At 64.6% G+C, this 20,429-nt stretch overlaps 1 protein-coding gene across 2 annotated transcripts in view; it reads left to right on the top strand.

The window, feature by feature from the left end:
* KIF14 (kinesin family member 14) overlaps positions 1 to 1,964 on the top strand; it is a 28,923-nt gene extending 26,959 nt beyond the window's left edge. For both annotated transcript variants that reach the window (XM_045818272.1, XM_045818264.1), the window contains one exon: positions 225 to 1,964. In XM_045818272.1, coding sequence (XP_045674228.1) covers positions 225 to 568 — 344 coding nt within the window. In that variant the 3' untranslated portion in view covers positions 569 to 1,964. The remainder of the gene's footprint in view (positions 1 to 224) is intronic.
* The last annotated feature ends 18,465 nt before the right edge of the window (positions 1,965 to 20,429 follow it).

The raw sequence follows: 20,429 nt of genomic DNA, 5'->3' as shown, positions 1-20,429 counted from the left end.
CGGCCGTCTTTTCACTCGTAACTCACTGACCAACCCCAACTACCAGCACGGGCCCCCGGGGGGCCGCCCACCCCGGCGCACCTGCTCCCCCTGGGTGGCTCAGCCCCTAGAACAGCCACACGCTTCCACTGGCTCAGACGGGTGAGACGGGCCCCAGCGGCCCGGGGAGACGCCTGCCCGGTGCATGGTGGGGGGCTCAGTGAGCTTGTCGTTCTCCCGCGCAGGGCCCAGCGGCGATGCGGACCTCCTCAGGACCTGCGTGGAGAGTGTCTGCAGCATGGCCCGGGGTGTGGCTGAGGACATGGGTGCCGCCTCGGTGGCCAGTTGCAGGGACCTGGAATCCGAGGCCCAGTCGCTCCTCCTCTGCTTCGAGCCTGAAGAGAGACCTGCCTCGCCAGCGCCCGGGGAGGCCCCTCATCGGACTGGCGGAGCGGGGCAGCAGCCGTCCTGGGCCGGCGGGCCTGGCTCTGGCGGGCACAAGGGCGTCCCCAAGCGTGTCTACGAGCTGCCCACCAGCGCCCCGAGGGCCCCTCAGGGCTGCCTGCCCAGCAGGACCCAGTGGGTGTGAGCGGCGTGTGGGCTTGGGGATGCGGTGTCCGCCTTCCTTCTGCAGGAGATGCTGCCCAGCGGGAAGTGGCTGGCAGCGTTTCCAGGCTGTTGGTCGGCTGCGGGCCTCCCGCGGGGCTTGGGTGGCGAGTGCCATGGGGACCTGCTTTAGGTGCTGGGACGCGCTGCCCCCCCGCGTTCCCAGAGCCGGTTCAATAGGTGCTCACCGCAGAGACATCGCGGCGAAGAGAGTGAATGGAGGAATCGACGCTGCGCGAGCGGCGCTCCTCTGGTTTCTCGCGGCCTCCACGTTGAGGTCCCCGTCTTTCGCACCTGCTCTCTGCTCGGTCCATTGGCCGCCCATTACCGCTGTGGCCGCCCTCCCTCCTGCCCGGAGCTCGCCGAGGCCCATCCGGCTGCGCGGTCTTCGGGCTCCGCCTCCGCCCTGGCCTCCGCGGGCGCGCAGTGAGCGGTGTGCGCATGTGCGCACGGGCGGCGCTGCCGTTCCAGCCCACGTGGTGGCGCACGGACTTATGAACGATGGGGCTCCCCGGCGCGGCAGGGGACTTCGCCGTCCATCCCGGGGCAGGGCCGAAGGACTGTGGTGTCAAACCAGGGGCCGTGTCCGCGGTCACGCCCGGCTCTCGGCGGGGCCGCGAGACACAGGCGGGGCCGTGTCTTCACGCGCTTCGATGAAGATGAGACCCGTGTGCTGCGCCAGGGTTTTAACAAACCTTCGTATCCACAGTCAATAGAGGGGATGTTCTGCTTGGGGGACCTTCTGGTAAGGAACTGGCGTGACATTTTGCACCGCGAGCCTGTGCGAAAATGGAGCAGCCACCTGGCGATTCGCTGGGGGACCCCGACGTGACCCGCGGGAAGGGATGCGCGCAAGGGATGCATGTGATGATGTCCTTGTCACGGACGCTTGTGGGGAACCCTGGCCGCGGAGTCACGACTGTCTGCAAACTGCGCGCGCGCAGTGGGTCCAGGTGTTTCACGGCGGCGCAGCGCGGCGGACCCTTTCTTCTTCCAGCCTTGCGTTTGGCGTCTGAGCTTGTATCCCCGGGGAGTCCTGTGTGCACTTTCACCGGTGGTGGTCGCTCTGCCCAGTGGCCCTTGGGCTCTGAGTATCAGGGCGTTCCCCGAAGGGCGAAGGGCGTACCTGTTTCCGGGGACCTGCTGGAGTGTCAGTGGGTGGTTCTCAACTCGACGTGCGGTATTTAATCTTCCTGTTACCCCACCCACAGTTTCACGGGTCAGAAACCATTTAGAGTCTTTGCACAGTGTTGCACACGTGTTTACACTCCCAAGTGAACAGTTGCACCGTTCGCAAATGAGCGGCGTGAAATACGCTTGCTACCAGGATCGTGTGCGCCGATAAATGTTACAAAGAGAACGCTTTTAATAAATCCTGTCAGCTGCACTCCTGTCTCTTGGCCTAAGGTGTTTATTTTATTGATTTTTAAAAAAACTTACTTTATTCCTGACTCGGAACTGCTGTAGTGGCTCTGCCTGGACAAGAGCTGTCCAAGTGTCGCCAAACACGTAACTGGGAAACGTGAAAACATCGCTGGGACAACTCCCTGGATTAAGGACAACCCAGCGCTCTGCCCCGCTTTCCCTGGCGCGTCTGGAGTAGGTCTGCCCCGCGTGGGTTCCCCAGCTGACGTCTGACACGCTCTCACGCATCCGGAGGGTGGCCCCCGACTGCGCTGCTTAGTAACGGGACGGCCCCAGACGCGCGACTTGCTGTCTTCACGCCGTTTCATGCGTGGACGCCAGCAACCCCCACGTGGTGGCCCTCTGAGCTTTAGACTCGGGGAGCGCAGGAGGAAGCCCTGGCAAGCGGCCGATGTTGGCGCGGACTCCGAGAAGGGACACGCCTGGGCACAAGGGCTCCCGGGGGCTCACCGGGCCCGAGTGCAACAGCACAGCCCAGCAGGCGTGCTCACACCCCCTGCGCCTCCGCCTCCGGGAGCGGCCGGTGCTGAACTGCCCGCCGGCCCAGTGTCCCTGCCCCGCCCCCAGCAGCCCTGAGAGAGCGGGCCGGAATCCTGTTTCAGCCAATAGGACTGAGGCTCCACCCCCTGCCCCTCCCCCAACTCCGAGCTGCACAGCTGTATCCCCATCAGCATCTTGGCCACCCAGTCAGAGCAGCTCCATTCTGACCAATCAGGACAGTGCCTTTAGGACCAATCAGACTGTGAGGATTTGGACTCCTCATTTGCATGAGGACAGGCCAATCAGGGACGGGGGTGGGGACTTGTATTTACATAAACACCTCTGGCTCTGCAAACCCACTTTCCACGGGAGGCTGGACGGTTGTCTCCTCCAGGGGGAGCTGGGGACTCTGACGGTGTCCCGCTGAGACTGGGGGGGCCCCAGCCCAGGGCCTCCCCCCGGACCCCAGGTGTGCGGCTTCATGATGGGGCTGCTCTCAGCTGCGCGAGTCTCAGCTGGGTGACATCAGGGGACGTCACTGCCCATCCTTCTCTCCCATCACTCGCAGCAAAACCCTTGTCGTGGGGGGCACAGGGTCACACCTGGCACACGCCGGTGCCACTCACAACACCCTGCACGTGCCAGGCCTTGCGGCCGCCCTTTCCATGAGCCGTATTGGAAGGCATCAGCCACCCTTAGGCTCTCGGGCCACGAAGAGAGCCAGATGTGAAGCTGGACGTTGGGCTGCGGGCGTGTGCTCCCCGGGGTCCGCGGAAACGCTTAGGACAGTGCGGGGCGGGCCGACGCGGGGGCCCCGCCCGGAGTCTGCCGGCCGGCGTTGGTTTCCGTGGTGCGGTGTATCAGTTCGCGTTTCTCCCTCCCAGCAGCGGCACCCCTGCGTGCCCACCCTCCCCTGCCGGTTAGCTGACTGGTCAGCGCGTGCTCGAGTCTGCGGGCCGCCTGCCCACGTCCATTCCGAGGTGTCGCCTGACTGTGGAAAGGAAGGATTCCTTTGTCACGAGGGGGGAAGCGGTCCGCTGTGTGGTTCGGCTAAAAGAAGGCTGACGTTGCAGACGAAGCCCAAGGGCACTGCAGAGGAAGAGGAGACACTTGATTCAGGGGGCACTTTGCAAACTGGGGCGACGGGGCCGCCGGTGGAGACCAGCAGTGTGCTCCCCCAGAGGAGGAGGGGGCAGCCGCCCACCTACCGTTCACCCCCAGCTTCCCAAAGACGTCCATGTTATGCAAATGAGGTTTCCAAGTGAAATCCTGCAGTTCTGATTGGTCGGGAGAGATGCAAATGAGGACGTCCTGGTGCAGTTCTGATCAGACCGGGCGGTCACAGCCCCTGGGTGACAACCCCAAACCAGGAGCTCCCTGGAGGGGTCAGAGGGCAGGAGCCCAGGCCAGGGGAGGCTGAGAGCTCACCCGTGGCTTTTCTGGAAACGCAGGCCGGAAACGCAGCCCTAGGGACAGGCGTCTGCCCGCCCCGACGCTGGGCTCCGGGTGAAACGGGTCTGCCCTGAGCTGCCTCTGGAACAGTCGGACTCTCAGGTGGGTCTGTGCCCGGTTCCGGACGTCGCCGCCTGGGGTGGCGGAACCGAGACCGAGTCTCACCTCCTCCCTGCAGTCGTTTTCAGTCTGCGGCGTTTGCGGGGTGCCGTGCGGGCCCTGTGTTCCTTTTACCGTCCCCCCGCGCCCAGGCCCATTCCCTCGTCCCCGGGTTGTTTTAGTGACCCCTCGCTCCCAGGGCCGAGCGGTGGACGCGAGTGGGAAGAGGTCAGATCGCCTCAAGTCTTGTGACAAAGACCCGGTTGTCCCTGACACGCCTTCTCGAGAGAGTCGAACACCATCTTCTGTCCCCCCCAGGGTGTCCCCCGCGGGGTCCCCTGAGGGTCTTCGCCAGACCTCGCCTGTTGACTCGAGGACACAAGGGGAGGAGAGCGTCCTTGTTCTCTCCCTCCGTCCCCGGAACCCGCCCTTCCCGGCCAGGAGACCCACGCAGGTTCAGGTGCAAAGGGGCTGACTGGAAAACTCTGCCCCAGCCTCGTTCCGGCCGGAGGTCCTCCCGGGCAGACGGGGCGCCCTTCTGGGAGGGTCCGAGTTCCGTGGGAAATGCTGGAGCCGCTTCCACTGGGACAACAGGCGGCCGTGAACTTCTGGGAAGTGGGGGCGACTCACTCAGCCGCCTGGCCGCCCCGAGACTCTTTGACCAGATTTTTTTTTTAAATCCAGTGGTTCTCCAGCCATTCTCCTTCCTACCCAGTGTCTCCCCTGCAGCGCACCCCGCGGACCTACTGGCTCAGAAGCCCCCTTCCCGGCGGCAGCTCTGACACGACGTCCAGCTGGGATGGGAGCTCGCTGCCCAGTGGGGGCGGGGCTGTCTTCTGGGGGGTGACTTAGGGGACGCTGAACTGAATAGAACTGACCTGTCACAGATTTGTGCATTTAACCGTTTTTTGGCATCGTCTTTTTTTTTCTTTTTAAAAAGTGAAAGTATGGTTTTGGAGAGAAGCTAAAAGACCACACAGGAAGGGTTGGAGCAGAGCACGGAGCCAGGCCCGCGGCTGCCCAAGCTGCTTCCGAGGCCAGACAGGAGGCAGGGGGTAGGGGGCTTGTGGCCCGAGCCCCCACCTGGAGCGGCGGCCGGCGCGGGGCACGCAGGGCTCGCTGTCCTTCCTGTCCCCTCCTTCCTGCTCCCCGCGAGCTGCTGCCCCCCACTGGCCTGCGTGTGTCCCCGCGGGAGGCTCTTCTCAGCCATCTGTTACTTCAGATACACGCTGAGCGGGTTTTGTGCAACTTCAAAGAGGGGTGTTGTTTTGAACTTCGTAAGCCTGTACAGGGATAGGAATCGAGTCCCCTCTGCGCCCCGTCCCTGCTCCCTCCCAGACGCCTGGCTACTGCCAACCCGGCACGGGAAGGCCCCTCGAGGTCCCCGGCTGACGGCGGAGAGGAAGATGAGGAGCGATTAGTATGGAACATTCCATATTTCCTTGTCAGAACAGCGAGAAAGGGGAAAAACCGGTAGATGCCTTAAAACCCACCCGGGAGGTGAGGTGGGCAATTTTGGGAGGAGAAGCCACGTGCACAGGGGTGTCACTAGGGTCAGAGTGGCTTCGCTGGGAATGGGCCGCACACACCACTGGTCAGAGTGTCCGCCTTGTCCACCTCGGCCCCAGGGGCGCTCCCTACGTCCCGTGGTGGAGAGCTCCACCCAGACACACGGGGCAGCCGCTGCTGTGTTTTCTGACACCCTGGTCACCCCCGTTGTGGCCCCCAAGCAGTCGGGCCTGACGCACTTGCTGGGTGGCGGTCAGAAGCCCAGAGCCCGCAGCGCGGTCTGAGCTTGACCCCCCGACACTTGCTGCCTTCCAGGCTGCAGGGGACACTGGCGGAGACTTCCGCCTCTGAAGGCACCTGGGGCAGGGGGTGGGGGGATTCTTCCTCCTTTGGGCTGCCTCCGCTGCCGTGGAAACCTAAGGGAAAGGAAGGGAAGGGATAAACTTCCTTCCAGGTCCCTCCGATTGTACAGACAGATGCTCCCGCGCGGGGAGAGCTGATTCTAAAGGCAAAGCTGCCCGGAGGAAGCAAAAAGGCGTCTTTCTTGGACGGAAAAGCCGTGTTTGTGGTTCCAGACGCACCGCCCTGAAGTTCTACCCCGGGGGCGGCGCCGTGTCAAGCAGCCCTCACGCTGAGGGGCTGGACGCAGTGACCCTGTGTCTCCTCCAGGTTCGGATGTGACCAGGGCCAAGGTCCAGGGGACTGGGGTCCACGCCGGGCTGGGACCCCTGTGGGTGCCCCACCCCCTTTTAGCTTCTGGGAGTCCTTCGCTTTCAGCTGGCCGATTGGAAAAGGAGAGGAGGGTCCCGTGTGGTCTGACCAGGCCAGGGCTGGACACAGGTGATGGCCAGAGTGCGGTCCCCCGGCCGCAGCTGCCCGCAGAGGAGGCTGGACAGCGCAGTGCGGGTGGTAGGGGGTCAGATCTTGCGAACGTTCGCCCGGGACTCACCCCTCGGCTCCGGCACTCACGCGCCCTGGGTGTTTACTGAGCAGCCGCTACGGGCCAGGCCCTGTCTGCAGCTAAGGGGACAGCGGGGCCGGGGTGCAGGAGGACTCGGTCTCCGTGGAGAATCCGCCCGTGGGAGCCACGCGAATTCCGGGCGTCCGAGCCGCGGGGTGCGGAGGGGAGCGCATGCGTGCTGCGGAGGGCTGCGCGGGGACCGCGGAGAAGCCCCTTTCCGCCTGCGGGGGCGGCGACCCGCTGCGCATCGGTCACACTGCGGGGACGCCCCCCCACACACCTAACGCGGTGCAAAGGCCGCACGACGCTGGACGGGTCGCCGAACGCGCGTGGTCAGAGGCGAGCGGACAGCAGCGGCAGCTCGGCCCCTCGGCGGCGCACGCACCCGGTGCCGCCGGGGGCGACCCGAGTGGCGCCACGGGAGGGCCCGCCGTGTCCCCCGTGGTCGAAGGGGCGGCTGCCCGCTCCGCGCGGCGGCGAGCTCCTGCTTCTGACCTTTACGCGTTAAGTGCCTCCGCCCGCACCTCACCGACCCTAACATTTTCATAAAAGTGACTTCATCGGAAGAGTTTATGGGTTTTACTAAGGCCCGTGTGTGTGTGTCCTCCCTACCGGGCGTGGAGAAAGGCGTTCGCCCGCGGGCCCAGAAGCCGCCGTCACGGGAAGGTCGGTGGCAGAGGGTCGCGGCTTCGCCCACCGAAACCCGCAGCCCCGGGGGCCGGCCCGGCCGCAGTGCCCACGGCGGCCGCTGGGTGGCAGCGTCTCCCAGGAATCCGCCGGAGCCGTCCCAGCTCCAGAAGGAACCGAGCAAAGGTGAAGGGCCCAGGGAGAATGTCTTTTTTTTTTTTTTTTGGTTCTTAATACTGTGAAAAGGATGACCTCTCTAAAACGCTCGCTACAAGCTCTCTCGTGACGCTCGGTAGCCATGTCCACTCCCGGAGGCCAACAGGAGCAACGCAGGGGCGATGCATTCCACGTGCTCTCCACCCACGCCCCCCTGGCTCCTGCGCTCCGCCCACGCAGGCCGGGTCCAGCTCCAGCCGCGGGCTCAGGTTCCCCCCTTCTCCTGGAAGGAGAAAAACAGAGCCAGACAGTCAGGTGGGGACACCGGAGACAGAGAAAGCTGGCGGGGACTGTGTGATCGCCTCTCACGGCCCTGTCGGGAGTGGTGCCCTGCTTTTTGTGGCTCTAACTCATGTGTGAACGGTTGTCCAGGGGAGTAAGCGGTGCGCGGGAGTTCCACAGGCGCGGGGGCAGCTGCTGGCAAGCAAGTGTTGCTGACAGTCCCCGCCGGGGCGGCCGCTGGGTTCTAACGCAGTGCGTCGCTTCATCCTCACGTGAGCCAGACCCGGAAGGTGTTTCTCCTGTTAGCTCGCAGGAAACGGAGGCAGAGGAAGGTCAGGCCACTGGCCCGTGGCCACGGGGCCAGCCGGTCGCCGGTGGGTTCAGGGCCGGACCGCAGCCTTGTCTGACCCCGAAGCCGATGAAAAAGTGCGGAGTCTGCGCATTTCTTTGTTGTTTCTCCAGAAACAAGAAGAAACCGCCTGCACGCGTGTTATTCTCTGTTTTGGGGGCCGCCGTGACCAGATCGCCCTTCCCCACAGCCCTCAGTCCTTTCCGGAAGAGTCGCCGGAGGGAACGGACGCCGCATTTTCGCGTTCTCGGTCCTGAGCGTGATGTGTCGGGGCTGTGGCCGCAGGGTCCCCAGGGGATCCGACCTGCGTTCGAGGTGGCCCCCGCCGGGGAAGCTGCGTGTCTGCCGCGAGCGCCCGGTGCTACTGTGAGTTTGCAGTTTGAGTTGCGATGGGCGATTCCGTCGGTGGCTCGGCGCCTCTCCCCGCGTCTCTGTGGACCGAACGCCCACACAGTGGGAGCTGCCCTGGGAGCTGCAGGCCGGAGGCCGTGAGGCAGCGCTCTGCCCGCTGTGCCGCAGCCAGACGGCACCCACGGCGGCGGCCACAGGGGCCCGCCGCCCGTTCCCCCAGCGGACCGGGCCCGAGGCCCATTTCCGGGCGCAGAACTGGGTCTGCAGATGGAGGGAACCCCCAAGGGATCAACCGGCAAACACGGGCTTCTCCCAGTCGCCTCGGACATCTCCCTCGTGGTGGGGATGTTCTCAGGACCGCATCCTGTTTAGGGAAGTTTTTAGCATTAAAGTGATTGTTTTTAAATAAGCCTTGTAGAAACCCGCGCGTTTTGACCTGGGCGGCAGCGCCCACTTCCTGGTCCCGTGCGTGACCGAGGCGGAAGTCGCCTGGTGCGCGTGTGACTCAAGTAACCTCGCCAGAGGCGGGTACGGGAGCTTCTAGAAGTTAAGTGACTTGCCCAGAATCCCACAGCTGCACGTTCTCAGCCTTGTCTCGTGTCAAAGACCATGAGTTTCCTCTCCGTGGTCACAGGGGAGGTCCGGCCCCGAGGACACAGCCCACCAGGTGGACGTGACGACTCAGATCCCGTGAAGCCCCGGCAGTCCCCCTGGGGTGGGGTGACCCTGGCGGCGGGAATGTCAGGGAAAAGCCGCCCTCCCCACGTCTTCCTGGGTCGATCCACGGCCGGCCGAGGAAGAGGCTGCTATTCTAGAAAATGTGGGGCCGTCTCCGGCCGCTGTGAGGTGAGACACAGGCACCAGCAGGTGGCGCGTTGGCCACCGAGCGGCCGTGACCAGGTGCGGCCGGGGAAAACCTATTCCGATTCCCTGCCAAACCGTGTTCCGGAAAAAGGACCGTTCTGTCTGTCCCCAGGCCCACCGGGTAGTGTCCTGGGGGAACTGTTGGAACCGAGGGCCAGGTCCTGACCAGTCACCCCACGAAACCACTGTGCTTCCTTCTTTGAGGTCACCAGACCTGGGACCCACGTGGCCCTGTCGGCGGGGGTGTCCGAGGGCAAACCGAAGCTCAGGTATGACGTCCGTTGGCCCCGAGAGGGGGCAGGCTGCCACCTGGAGACTGTCTTCCCGGGTTTTCTCACTTTGCTTCTGTTACGTTCGGGCATCTCGTGCCCTTAGAATCCAAGACAAAGTCCCAGCAACATCCTGCGGGGCTTCCCGTGGCCTGGCCCCCGCCCCCAGTGCCGCCCCACCCCTCTGTCGGTGACAGGCTCTCCGCAGACACAGGCCATGCTCGGGTCACCTGGGTGCTCTGCCGCCCTCCACTCTCAGCTCTTTCCGGCCGCCCCCCTTCCGGAATCTGCTCCGTCCCTGCCAGGCCCTCTGTCCCGGGCCCCTGCGGCCACGTCCGTCAGAGCGGTCACTGCGGTCTGCGGCGATCTCCCTCCCTCCCTGGGCTGCCGTCCACTGTTGAAAGGACAGAGTCGGGACAGGGTCTGTCCTGCTCACCTTCCTGTCCTACACCTGGGAGGGCAGCCTGTCTCGGGTGCCCAGCGGCCCGGGGCCAATGCACACTGAACGCACACCGTATGCGTCTGCCGTGGGCCGCTGCGCATGCCTGTCGGCCGGGTGGGAAAGGCAGGTTAGGGGATTCGGGTCAGCGCATGCGTCAGACCTCCCTGTGAGCCAGGCCTCCTCCTCCTCCTCCTCCTCCTCCTCCTCCTCACCCCGGGGGTCTGGCTCCTCCTAGGCGGGGCTGTGGCTCCTGCCGGGTGTCCGACCCGCGGCCCAGGACGGCTAGGAGCACGGCCCAACCCAGAATCGTCAATTTCCTGAAAACCTGTTTTTGCTCATCAGTTTTCATTCGTGTTTGTGCATTTGATGTGGGGCCAAGACAACTCTTCTTTCTCCGGTGCGGCCCCGAGACGCCGGAAGCTCGGACGCCCCTGTGTGCAGAAACCAGAAACAGGACGCAACCAGGTCCCGTTGTATCTTTTTATGGCCACCGGACACGACTCACTCAGTGGTCTCCAGGCAAAGAGAGTGTCCCCGTGGACACTCACAGACACCCGGCCTGCTCTGTCCTTTTGATGGGTGTCTCACAGATAAGAGCAGCACTCAGACACCAAAACGTTTTTGAAGAAACCCTGGTGAGTTGAGTTCCACGTCGTTAAACTAGCCCTCGGGCCTGCAGCCCCCTCCCCCCCACGCCCCGCCAGGCCCCTCCGCACAGAACCAGCCAGTCATTTCTCCGAGAGACGCTGGAAAACCCATGAACGCTCTCCTCCATGCACAGGGCGATGCAGAAGTGTGCTTTCCACCGGACAGAGTCAGGGTCTGAGGATACGTTTTTTTTTCAACCGCTAAATGTAAATGAAAAATGTTTCCCTCTGTTTTTAGAAGTAGAACTCGGGCCTCTGAGAGCGGCCCGGCGGAGCAGCGCTCGCCTTCCGCCCCTTCTGTTTATTTACTTTGCCATTATCGGGCACGTCAGCCCCGGCTCGTAATGCCGCGTGTCACACAAAAGCAAACACAGTCACGTCACATTAATGACGGGGCTGAGATCGTATGACTCACCGGCTGCAATTCCATGCCCCCTTGCTATAGAAAACATGACCCGAAATCCTAACCAGCTTTGGAATAAAAGGCCCCACAATTACGATATAGTAACAAAGTCCGCGGTGTATACAGTTTGATTGTTTCAATGTTCTGTGTCCGTCCACTCCCATTTTACCTGCAATTTATACGCGGCAGTAAAAAGTCAAGTGGAAAATGCACTCTGTGGTCACTGAAACACTGTATCCCTTTACCCGGCCTGTTTGGCGGGCTCAGTCTAACCAGAGTGGAACCGGCTTTGATGCTCTCGGTGTTTGAAGTCGGAAGCAGGCCCACCTCCTCCCAGGGTAATTGTACTCACAGACCCTCTGCGTCCTAGTGACTGCTCCCACACGACAGGGCCGGCTCCCCGCCTCGACCCGGCCCAGCACCCCCGGGACCCCTGAGCTGCCTGGAGGCTAGGCTTGCCCTGTAGACAGCAGGTGCCCACCAAGGGCTACCTCTGGGGCAGAGACGACCAGTCCTCTCGGGGCTGTGACTGCGTCCCAGGGCGCCGCAGGGATTGTTGGTAAGAGTGACGGTCATCCCCCCACCCCCCACCCCGGGCCCCCCCCACAGCAGCTCCGGCTGGGCTGCTCTCTGGAAGCTGCAGCAGAAAGCCCCCTCCCCCCCCCACCCGTTTCCTCCGGCCCCCAGCAGCTTGTCTCCTTCCCAACAAGTGTTTAGAGGAAAGTGTTGACACTTATTAATCTGTTTCTTGTCTGCCCGGGCGCGCGAGCGCACGGCTGGGGGCGGAGCGGCGGGTCTCCACGGCGGCACGGGCTGTGACGCTGACCAGACCCCCTCGCCGTTGTTATTCTTTGTAATTACCTTCATTAAGTGAAAGCATGTGTCAATCAACTTTGAACTTTAAACACGCCGGTAATTTGCGAGAAAAATGCATTTCTGAGTCCCGGAGGCCATGTGGGCTGGACGGGGTGTGTGTGTGTGCGCGTGTGCGTGCGTGCGTGTGCGCGTGTGCGTGTATGTGTGCGTGCATGTGTGTGGGCATGTGCATGTGTGTGTGCGGGCGTGTGTGCGGGCGTGTGCGCCCGCGGGGCTGGGCGCTGTATTGGAAGCGGGTTTCCGTGGTCGTCTGAGGGTATCACTCCCCGCGGGTTGCGTTCGGTCACTTTGTGCGCACGGAGGATCAGGTCGGCAGAGCGGGCTGGGCCAGGCGCTGAGCTTTGGGCCAGGGCAGACGTGGCTTTGGCAGACGAAGGGCACTCCCTCCCAAGCGTCGAAAACCGTCTGTTCTCCTCGGTGGCTGACCGCTGGCTCTCCGGGGGCGCGGCCGTGGGGGCCCCTGCCCTGTCGCTCGCAGACTGTGAAGGACCGAAGTGTCCTGAAGTGTCTCGGTTTGGTCAGGCCGCACAGGGTCGGGGGGCTACCGCCCAAAAGGAAGGCCCCCCATGACAGCGTCCTACTCACTGACCGTCGGGGACGGATGCGTGCCCCTCTGCTCTGCGACGCAGGTGCAGCTGTCAGGCCCCTCGCCCCACCCACGGGTGTGGTGCTGCTCTGGGGCACCCAGTGCACCCAGCACCCAGTGGGGTGAAACACACAGGAAGCTCCAAGGAGGGTCCGGGGCCGGCACCAGCAGCCTCGCTGCATGTCCTTGCGTGGCTTTTCCACCAGGGGGCCATCGGGGACAGGAAGAGGTGAAGGGGACCGTGGCAGCTTTGCAGCCCCTTTGAAGGGCTGGGGCTCCTGACTCACGCGAGGGTCCCCACCGTGGGCTGTGCACGTCAGCTGGTCCTCCGGACAGGAGCTGGGCGGCGTCCACCCCACTCCGTCACCCGGTCCTTGTGGCCCCCCCACCCCTCAGTCTCATGTCCACCCCACCTCCGCCTTCGACTGGCTCCCCTTACCCTCTGCCAGTCTTTGTCACTCGCCACCTTCTCCAGGTACCGGCTTCCTGCTTCCGAAAGGCAGAGCCCCGCCCCCGACAGCACTGGGACCCTTGGAGACGCGCCGAGGCTCGCGCGGGCGGGGTCTCCGTCGTCCGACTCCCCTGAGCGGTGTCTGTGGGTCTCACCGCGGGTGTGCCCAGGTCCCGGGACGGAGCCCAGGTCTCGGGCCGTGGCTGCCGAGTCTCTGAAGGGGGAGTGAGCGTTTCCGCACCTGTGGGCCAGCGGCAGCCTGTTCACGGGACCCCGCGCTGCCCCCGGTGAAGGGCCTGCCGGTGGGAGAGCGGCTCAGCTCACCTGGCCGGGGTTCACCCCACACACCCGAGACTCACCTGGGGGCCCGACAAACCACGGCCGCCTGCTGGGGCCTCAGGCCGGAGACGGGTGGGATCGGTCTGGGGGTCTGGTCGCCGTTAAAGATCCCCCAGGTCCTTCTTTTTTAAAACCACAGGTGTGGTTGCCAAGCCCACCCGGCGCACACCTGGAGGTGTGTAACTATCCTGGTGTGGCCATTTCTCCCTCAGAGCTCAGTCTCCTGCACGCTGGCCTCTCGCTGCGCACGCAGGTGACTGCAGACAGGAGCCAGGATGGCCTCCAGGAAGGTGGTCTGCGCTGGCACCTCGGGCCTCTCCCCGGGGTCCGTCCGCTCCCCGCCCTCGGACAGGTGAGGCCGGCAGCGGTGTGGCGGGCTCAGGGGGCCTGGCCTGGTCTCCCCGATTATCTGGTCGTGGTTCTGATTTCCCTCCTCAGCGTTCCGCCTGGAACCACGGAGCAGGTCTGTGGGGCCCAGCAGAGCCGCAGGGCGAAGGGCGTCCGGTGAGCCAGGTGAGCCTGACGTCAGTGCGGCCCCTCGAGGCCCCGAGCCCCGGGGGTCCCTGGCCTGGGATCCGGGGTGCGGGGGGCTGGCTTCAGCCGCACACTTGTTCAGTGCGTGTTTCCCGGGCACCTTCCAGAGGGCTCCGGGCTAGTGGGGTCGGGAGCGGGTCTTGGGGCTTGGGGACCGTGTCTCCTCGAGTCTCCGTGACCCTGTGCCGCCACCGTGTCCAGGTCCCCATCATCCTGGGCCTCGGCCCCTGGCCCTGCCCCTCCGAGTCTCCTGCTGCTGCTCCCAGCCCCACGCCTGTGCTCTGCACACCTGACCGGGATCACTCAAACCCGGATGCTCCGCCCCCTCACTCAGAGCTTTCGGGGGGCTGCCCGTGAGCACCCTCAGAACCAAACTCAAGCACCTCCAGCCTCGGCAGACCCGACCCACGTCTGCCCCTCCATTCTCACCTCCCCGGCCCCCTCTCCAGCCCGGCTGCAGCTTGCTCGCCTCCTCCGCGGGCCCTCCCCTCTGCTGGGGGAAGGGCCGCCCCCACCACACCGGCTGCACTTCTCGGCCGTGTCCCCCGTGAGCCTCTGAGGCAGGGACCCCGTGCCAGCCACCCGCGTGTCCCTCGTGGCATCTAGTAGTGTCAATGGCACTCGGGGGTCCTCGGGGAGGTGCTGGCGTGGGGGTGGACAGATAGCAGGGAAGCAGCTGGAAAATCCCCGCCCCCCCCTCCGAGGTGCCCTGACGTGGTGACTGCAAGGGGCCGGGTCAGCCCGGGCCGGTGTGGTCCCGGTGCTGCTCCCACGGGTACGCGGCCTCAGGCCTCTGTGGGCGGGGGCTCTGAACGCAGCGCTGGTCTCTCCGGGTGGGAAGGGGGGTGGGGGGAGCAGTGCTCAGGCTCCGCCCTGGATTCCGCCCCCTACCAGAGGAGGCAAAGTGGGGGTCCCAGGAAACGGCGCCTGTGTTCTGGCTGCCCCCGTGTGCCAGTGGCATGGTGCCGTCATGTGCCCATAATTGCTCCCTTTCTCTCTCTCTCTCTGTCTCTCTCCGGCTCTTTCAGCTTCAGAAAAGGCTTAGCAGCAGCCCTGGCCGGGTGGGCCGGTGGGTTGGAGCATCGCCTCCTAAACTGAAGGGTCCCGGGTTTGGTTCCCGGTCAGAGCCCACGCCTGGGTTGCAGGTTGGGTCCGAGGTTGGGGCGCCTGCGGGAGGCAGCCGATCGTGTCTTTCTCCCACATGGATGCTCCTCTCCCTCCCTCCCCATTTCTCTAAAATCAGTAAGCGTGTCCTCGGTGAGGATAAAAATGAAGAATAGGAAACGCTTAGTGGCAGGTCCACCCGGCAGGAAACCAGTGCCCGTGGGGTGCAGCTGTCCGGCTGCATGTCCCGTGCGTCTCCCACTGTCTCAGGAACGGCAAGCAGGCCTGGCGCCTGGGCGGCAGCGCAGACCGCGGCGAGGGGCGGCGAGGACGTGAGCGTGGTCCCTGACGGCCGGGGTCCGGGTCCCCAGCCTCGGGCGAGGGTGCAGACTGGGAAGAGGCAGCCGCCCCTTCCGCCTGTGTCCTTCCGCCCCGGCCGGCGGGCCGTGGGTTTCTGGATGCTGCCGCCCGGCCAGTCCGCGCCCTGCCCGGACTCGCTCCTCATCCCGCAAACACCGCTGACGATGGAGCTGGGTGCGCGGATCTCGGCGATGTGGCCCACCTTCGTCCTCGAGGGTCCGGAGATCTGCGGGGGGAGAAGGGCCAGCCGCCCCTGCGTCCCCTCCCAGAGAGAAGAGCGAATGATTTCGACGTTCCCGTGTGGGGAAGCGAGGACAGTTCTAACCTTTTCTCCGCCGACTGTGGGCGCCGCAGAAACTGCGGAAAAGGCGGCGGCGCGCTGGGAGAGAAGCCGCGGGCGCGCGGCCCGTCCGTCCTGCAGGGAGCCTGTGCGGGAAGGGGTGTTTGGCCGCGACACCCGGAGGACGGAAGGGCCGGGCCGGCTGGCGGGAAAGCCCCGGACAGCAGAACGCAAACCCGAACCTCCCCAGGCCTGGCGTGGGCAGCCCGGGCAGCCGCTCCGCCTCGGCTGCGTCTTCCTCTGCGTGGAGAAGCGGGGGCGTGTCCCGGGCAGGCGGGCGACCGCGGAGTGGGTGGCTCAGACTCCCCACGGCAGACGGGCTAGGAGTGTGTGTGCACACACCCGTGTGTACGTGTGCTGCGCATGGTGTGCGCATGCCTGTGCATTGCAAGTTGTACATGGCGTGTGCATGTCTGTGCGTGTGTGGGGGTTGCTGGCACAAGCACTCAGGGCCGGCAAGGCCAAGGGGAGCGGGAAGGGGGTGGGCAGGCCAGAGGCTGCGGATAACCTTGTTGCGGTATCTGGAAAGAACGGATACACTCAAACGGAAGGTGAGAACCGGCAGATGGGGAGTGTGTGGGGCTGAGTCTGCTGTGCGCGCAGAGCGGCTGGACCCGGGAGAGAGCCGCCAGCTGCCCGGGGCTGGCGCGGCGCGTGGGCGGGGCCGCAGGGGGCGGATTCACAGCCGCGGGCAGGCGCGCTTGCCCGAGGGTGGGGCGGAGGCCTGGTTGGGGAAAGGCCTTTGATCCCGTCAGAGGTGGGTTTCGTTCGCTGTCTTGGGTCATGGTCACAAGGCACCCGACAGTTCTCCTGGTGACGTATGTGTAGCCCCACCACGGTCTCGGGCTGTCCCACAAATGCTTCTCGCTCCAGGACAGTCCCCACGTCCTAACGCGGCGAAACGGTCTCCGAGCGCGCCGCGTTCTCTTGTGGCTGGACTCTCCGCCGGCCTCGCTCGACTCTGAACGGGCTGAACGAGGTCTCTCTCCCCGGGTGCTGCAGCGGCAGGCGCCCCGTGTGCCAGGAGCGGCTACCGCCTCGCACGTCCACCGCACACAGCGTCGGTGCCCCGGAACTCCGGGATCCGTAGTGCGCTCATCGGGTCACGTGAGGCCGCTTTTCAGGAAAGAAACAGATTACTCAAGGTTTGGATTGGGTGAGAAAAGCTGTTGGTATTTTTTTTTAAGATTTTATTTATTTATTTTTAGAGAGGGAAGGGAGGGAAATAGAGGGAGAGAAACATCCATGTGCGGTTGCTGGGGGTTATGGCCTGCAACCCAGGAATGTACCCTGGCTGGGAATCGAACCTGCGACACTTTGGTTCCCAGCCCGCGCTCAATCCACTGAGCTACGCCAGCCAGGGCTTGGTATTTTCTTTAAAAAATATTTTGCGTGAAAGGAAATTTTTGTTTCTATGGAGCGATTGGCAAGAGGAATCTGTTGGCCGTTTGTGGGGATGAACCCGCCCCTCCCCCGTCCCAACCCCGCCCACTCCCTCCTCAGCCCCGCCCACTCCCTCCTCAGCCCCGCCCACCGTATCACTGCGCGTGTGTTCAGGAGCTGAAAGTGTCCTCCTCGGCCACGTGGAGGGTCTCTGAGATCAGGGCTCTGGCTGGCCCCCAAGCAAGGTGATGCGCCCTCTTCCCGCTGCGCGGTTCAAAACCCTCAGAGCGCATTTGGAGACGGGGTGGAAACTCCGCGTTGATACTCTGCAGACTTAAAAACAAAACAAAACAAAAACAAAAAAACAACCAGATGCTCCAACTCCAGAAAGAAAGGTGTCCTAGAGTACTGACTCCGCCCGAGGGCGGAAGGACAGCCGTCTCCGCCCTTGGAACAGCGTCTCAAGTTTGGGAGAACTAGGCGGGCCCTTTGTTCGGGGAGAAAACATCCCCAGCCCGGGGGCGGGCGGTTTATCTCCGGCTGGACCGCCCTAACAGTCCAGACGGTGAAAGGACGGGTGTCATTAACCTTAGGTGCGGACAGTCTGGGATTCCTGGGGACGAGTTAGGAGACCAACCTGGCCCCACCCTGTGCGCGCCCGCGGGGTGGGGGGGGGCCGCCCGTTCCTCACCCCGCAGAAACGAGTGTCGCAGCAGGAACGAGTGCCACAGAAACAGTCGTCCAGGGGGCGTGGCTCTAGGCCCCTTCCCTGCAGAGAGGAAGCGCCACCTGTTTTTAGGGAACACGGCTCTGTAATCCAATCCAAGGGTCTCCCGAGGCCCTGGGATCAGGATTATTTGCAAAGCCACCCTTCACGGGACCCCTCTCCCTCCCTCAAAGGCGCTCCCTGGGTGAACTAGCGACGGGGGCCCCTGATTAATTCCGGTTCGCCGCTGCTCTTGGACTTGAAAAGCCTGCATCCCTCTTCGTAAATGCCGCCCGTAAGTGTCAGCCCCGAGCGCCCTGCTCAGAACCTCTCCTTTACAGGAAGACAGAGTCGGGCATCCCGCGGCAAATACGAGTGCGGTGACCCCCAAAGTGGGCCAGACAAAAACCCACCCACGAAAAATGAAGGGCCGCCAGCCGCAGCTCCCTGCAGCTGCCGCGTGCTGGGGCCCACAAGGACGCGGCTTTGGGGCGAGCCCTGGTCTCGGGCAACATCCGTTCACGCACGTCTAAACCCTCTGCGTAGACCTATCTCCTGGGGGGCGGGGGCGCATGCTGCTGTCCTGCGTTAGATCTACTTCAAGTCTGTCGGGGGTATGGACTCTGCCTTCGTTCAGACAAGTCCACACAGTGAGGCCGTCTCGGTCCCCCCGTCTGGCCCGTTGGAGGGGACAGGAAGGCGTCCACCTCCCTAACACACGGACGCCCCGTGCCCCGGCTCGGGGGTCTCCGCCGGCCTTCAGACCCAACGAGCCGATGCTCGCCCCGCCATGCGGTGCTCGTCTGCCCTGCGGTCACTCCTCTCTGGACACCAGCTCCCCTGTCCGGTCCGCAGAACCGGCGGCCGGGACAGGACTCCCGGCCGCACCTCGCGTAGCGACATTCCGCCCCGGCGGAAAGGTGGCGCCCGAGCGTCGCCGGGTTTCCCGGGGCCGTGCGACCGGCGCGCTGCGGCGGAAACGCGGCAGATAAATCAGATCCCCTGACCTCCCCGAACAGCTGCGCGTCTGTCTGACGTCCTATCTGAGAGCGATGGGCGCCGCGGAGGTGGAGGCTGTGACTGAACCTGACGCACCTGGGCGGGGGCTGTGGGGCGATCGCGGCCGCGCTCAGCGCGGGGGCTCCCGGCCGGCCCCGCCCCGCCCCGCGTTCAGGTTGAGCGTGCGCACCTCGCGGGCGCGGGGACATCTGTTTCTGCTTGTTGTTCCCCTTGGATGCTTTTCAATTGGATTTCCTTGAGCAGGTCCCGGGCTTGTCACCGCCGCCGCCAGGGTCTGTTAAGCATCGCCGCTGGCCCTCCATTAAGGCGGAGGTTCAGGGCTGAGCTAATAACTCGCCTGCCGCCGGGAGTGATCACTCATCATCAGGCTCCTGGGACAGGGAGGCTTCTTTGTCTGCGCGCCCGCACCTCTGGGGGAAGTGGTTCCGTCCCAGCGTCCCCGAGGGCGGGGGCGAGGAGGCAGGGCCCACTGGCGCCCCCTCGGAGTGGCCGGGCCACGCTGGGCTCCTGTGCCCACCGTCAGAGCCCAGGGGACCGGGTCTCCACCACGACACCCGAACCCCAGGGTCCTTTCCGCAGGAGGCCCAAGAGTGACCGGCGCTGGTCCTAGGCTCCTTCCTCCACCCAGGGGCGCCGAAGGTGCTCGGAAGGAAGGGGGGGGGGGACGGAGAGCGTGACCCAGGGCTCGAGGTGGTCTCCGTCTGGGTCGGATTGGGCGACCATCACGAGTGGACCAAGTCCGATGTGTGCAGGGGAGTGAGCGTGGAGCCCGCCCATCCCAGGGGGTCTGGGGTGGGCCTGGGAGGAGGCAGGCAGCCAGAAGGCCACTTACAGAGACGCCCTCGTACAATCCAGCGGCTTCTGCTTCACGCGTGTCCTGGGCTGACCGTGTGCGTCAGAGGGGTGGGGGTCCGCCTTCAAGAGCAGGGCAGAGACTCAGCGAGTCTGCCCCCCCCGGGGGGGCCCTGTGGGGTCTCCTCCCCACATCGACTTTCCAGGCGGCTGCCCAGGCAGGAGGGAAGCCCTCGCCCCTCGCCCCTCGGCCCCTGGGGACGACGCTCCGCTGTGACCTCACGTCTGAGCTTCGGAGGAACCTGCCTCCCGCTGCCGAGGTCCACCCTGACTCCAGACCCGCACACGCTCCTCCCCCCACCTGCCCCCCCACCCAGGGCGGGCGCTTCAGGGAGTTCTCTCTTTGGGCCCCTCGTGTGCGTCGGTCGCAACGCGGAAAGTGGACATCGGACGTGGGACCCCAGGGGGAGGCCGCCCCCGAGGGACGGGGTCTGGTCACAGGAAATGAGGTCGGGTGCAGGTAGCTCCTGGGACGCACACCGGCGGGTCCCACGGGCGGCGGGGAGGGGGCCCAGGGGCACGGGCCGAAGCCCGGGGTATCGGTTCACACTCGTGCCGTTTTGAAACGGCTTTGCTTTAAACGAGGGCACAGACCACACGTGTTGCAGTGTCTCCCAGGCGGTGTGGACACGTAGCTGCTCACAGGTGTTCTTTATCGCCATTTCCTCTCATCGCGGGCTTGTTTTCGTTTCACGGCGTCCTCAGGTGCCGCCGCCGCTGCGCGCCCTGCCTCTGTGCCCTGCCTCTGTGCTCGGCCTCCGGTGCAGCCGCCGCTCTGGTCTTCGGCACGACTCTGGGGCAAGACTTTCGGTGGCTCTGCCATAGTCCACCCGGTAGGGTTGCCCCAGATCGTATTCTGAGGCTGTTTCCAACCATTTTTCTGGCAAACGCGTTTGCATGAACAAACACTGTTGTGATGACCAGGATGTCCTCCGTGGGAGAGCCCCACACTCTCCGGCGTAGGCAGCCTGCGTGGT

This window comes from Phyllostomus hastatus, unplaced genomic scaffold (genome assembly GCF_019186645.2).
Source record: "Phyllostomus hastatus isolate PE091 unplaced genomic scaffold, TTU_PhHast_1.1 phas_contig_148, whole genome shotgun sequence".
Classification (NCBI taxonomy): domain Eukaryota; kingdom Metazoa; phylum Chordata; class Mammalia; order Chiroptera; family Phyllostomidae; genus Phyllostomus; species Phyllostomus hastatus.
Note: the sequence above shows the minus strand (reverse complement) of the source record. Positions and strands in the feature narration are given on the sequence as shown.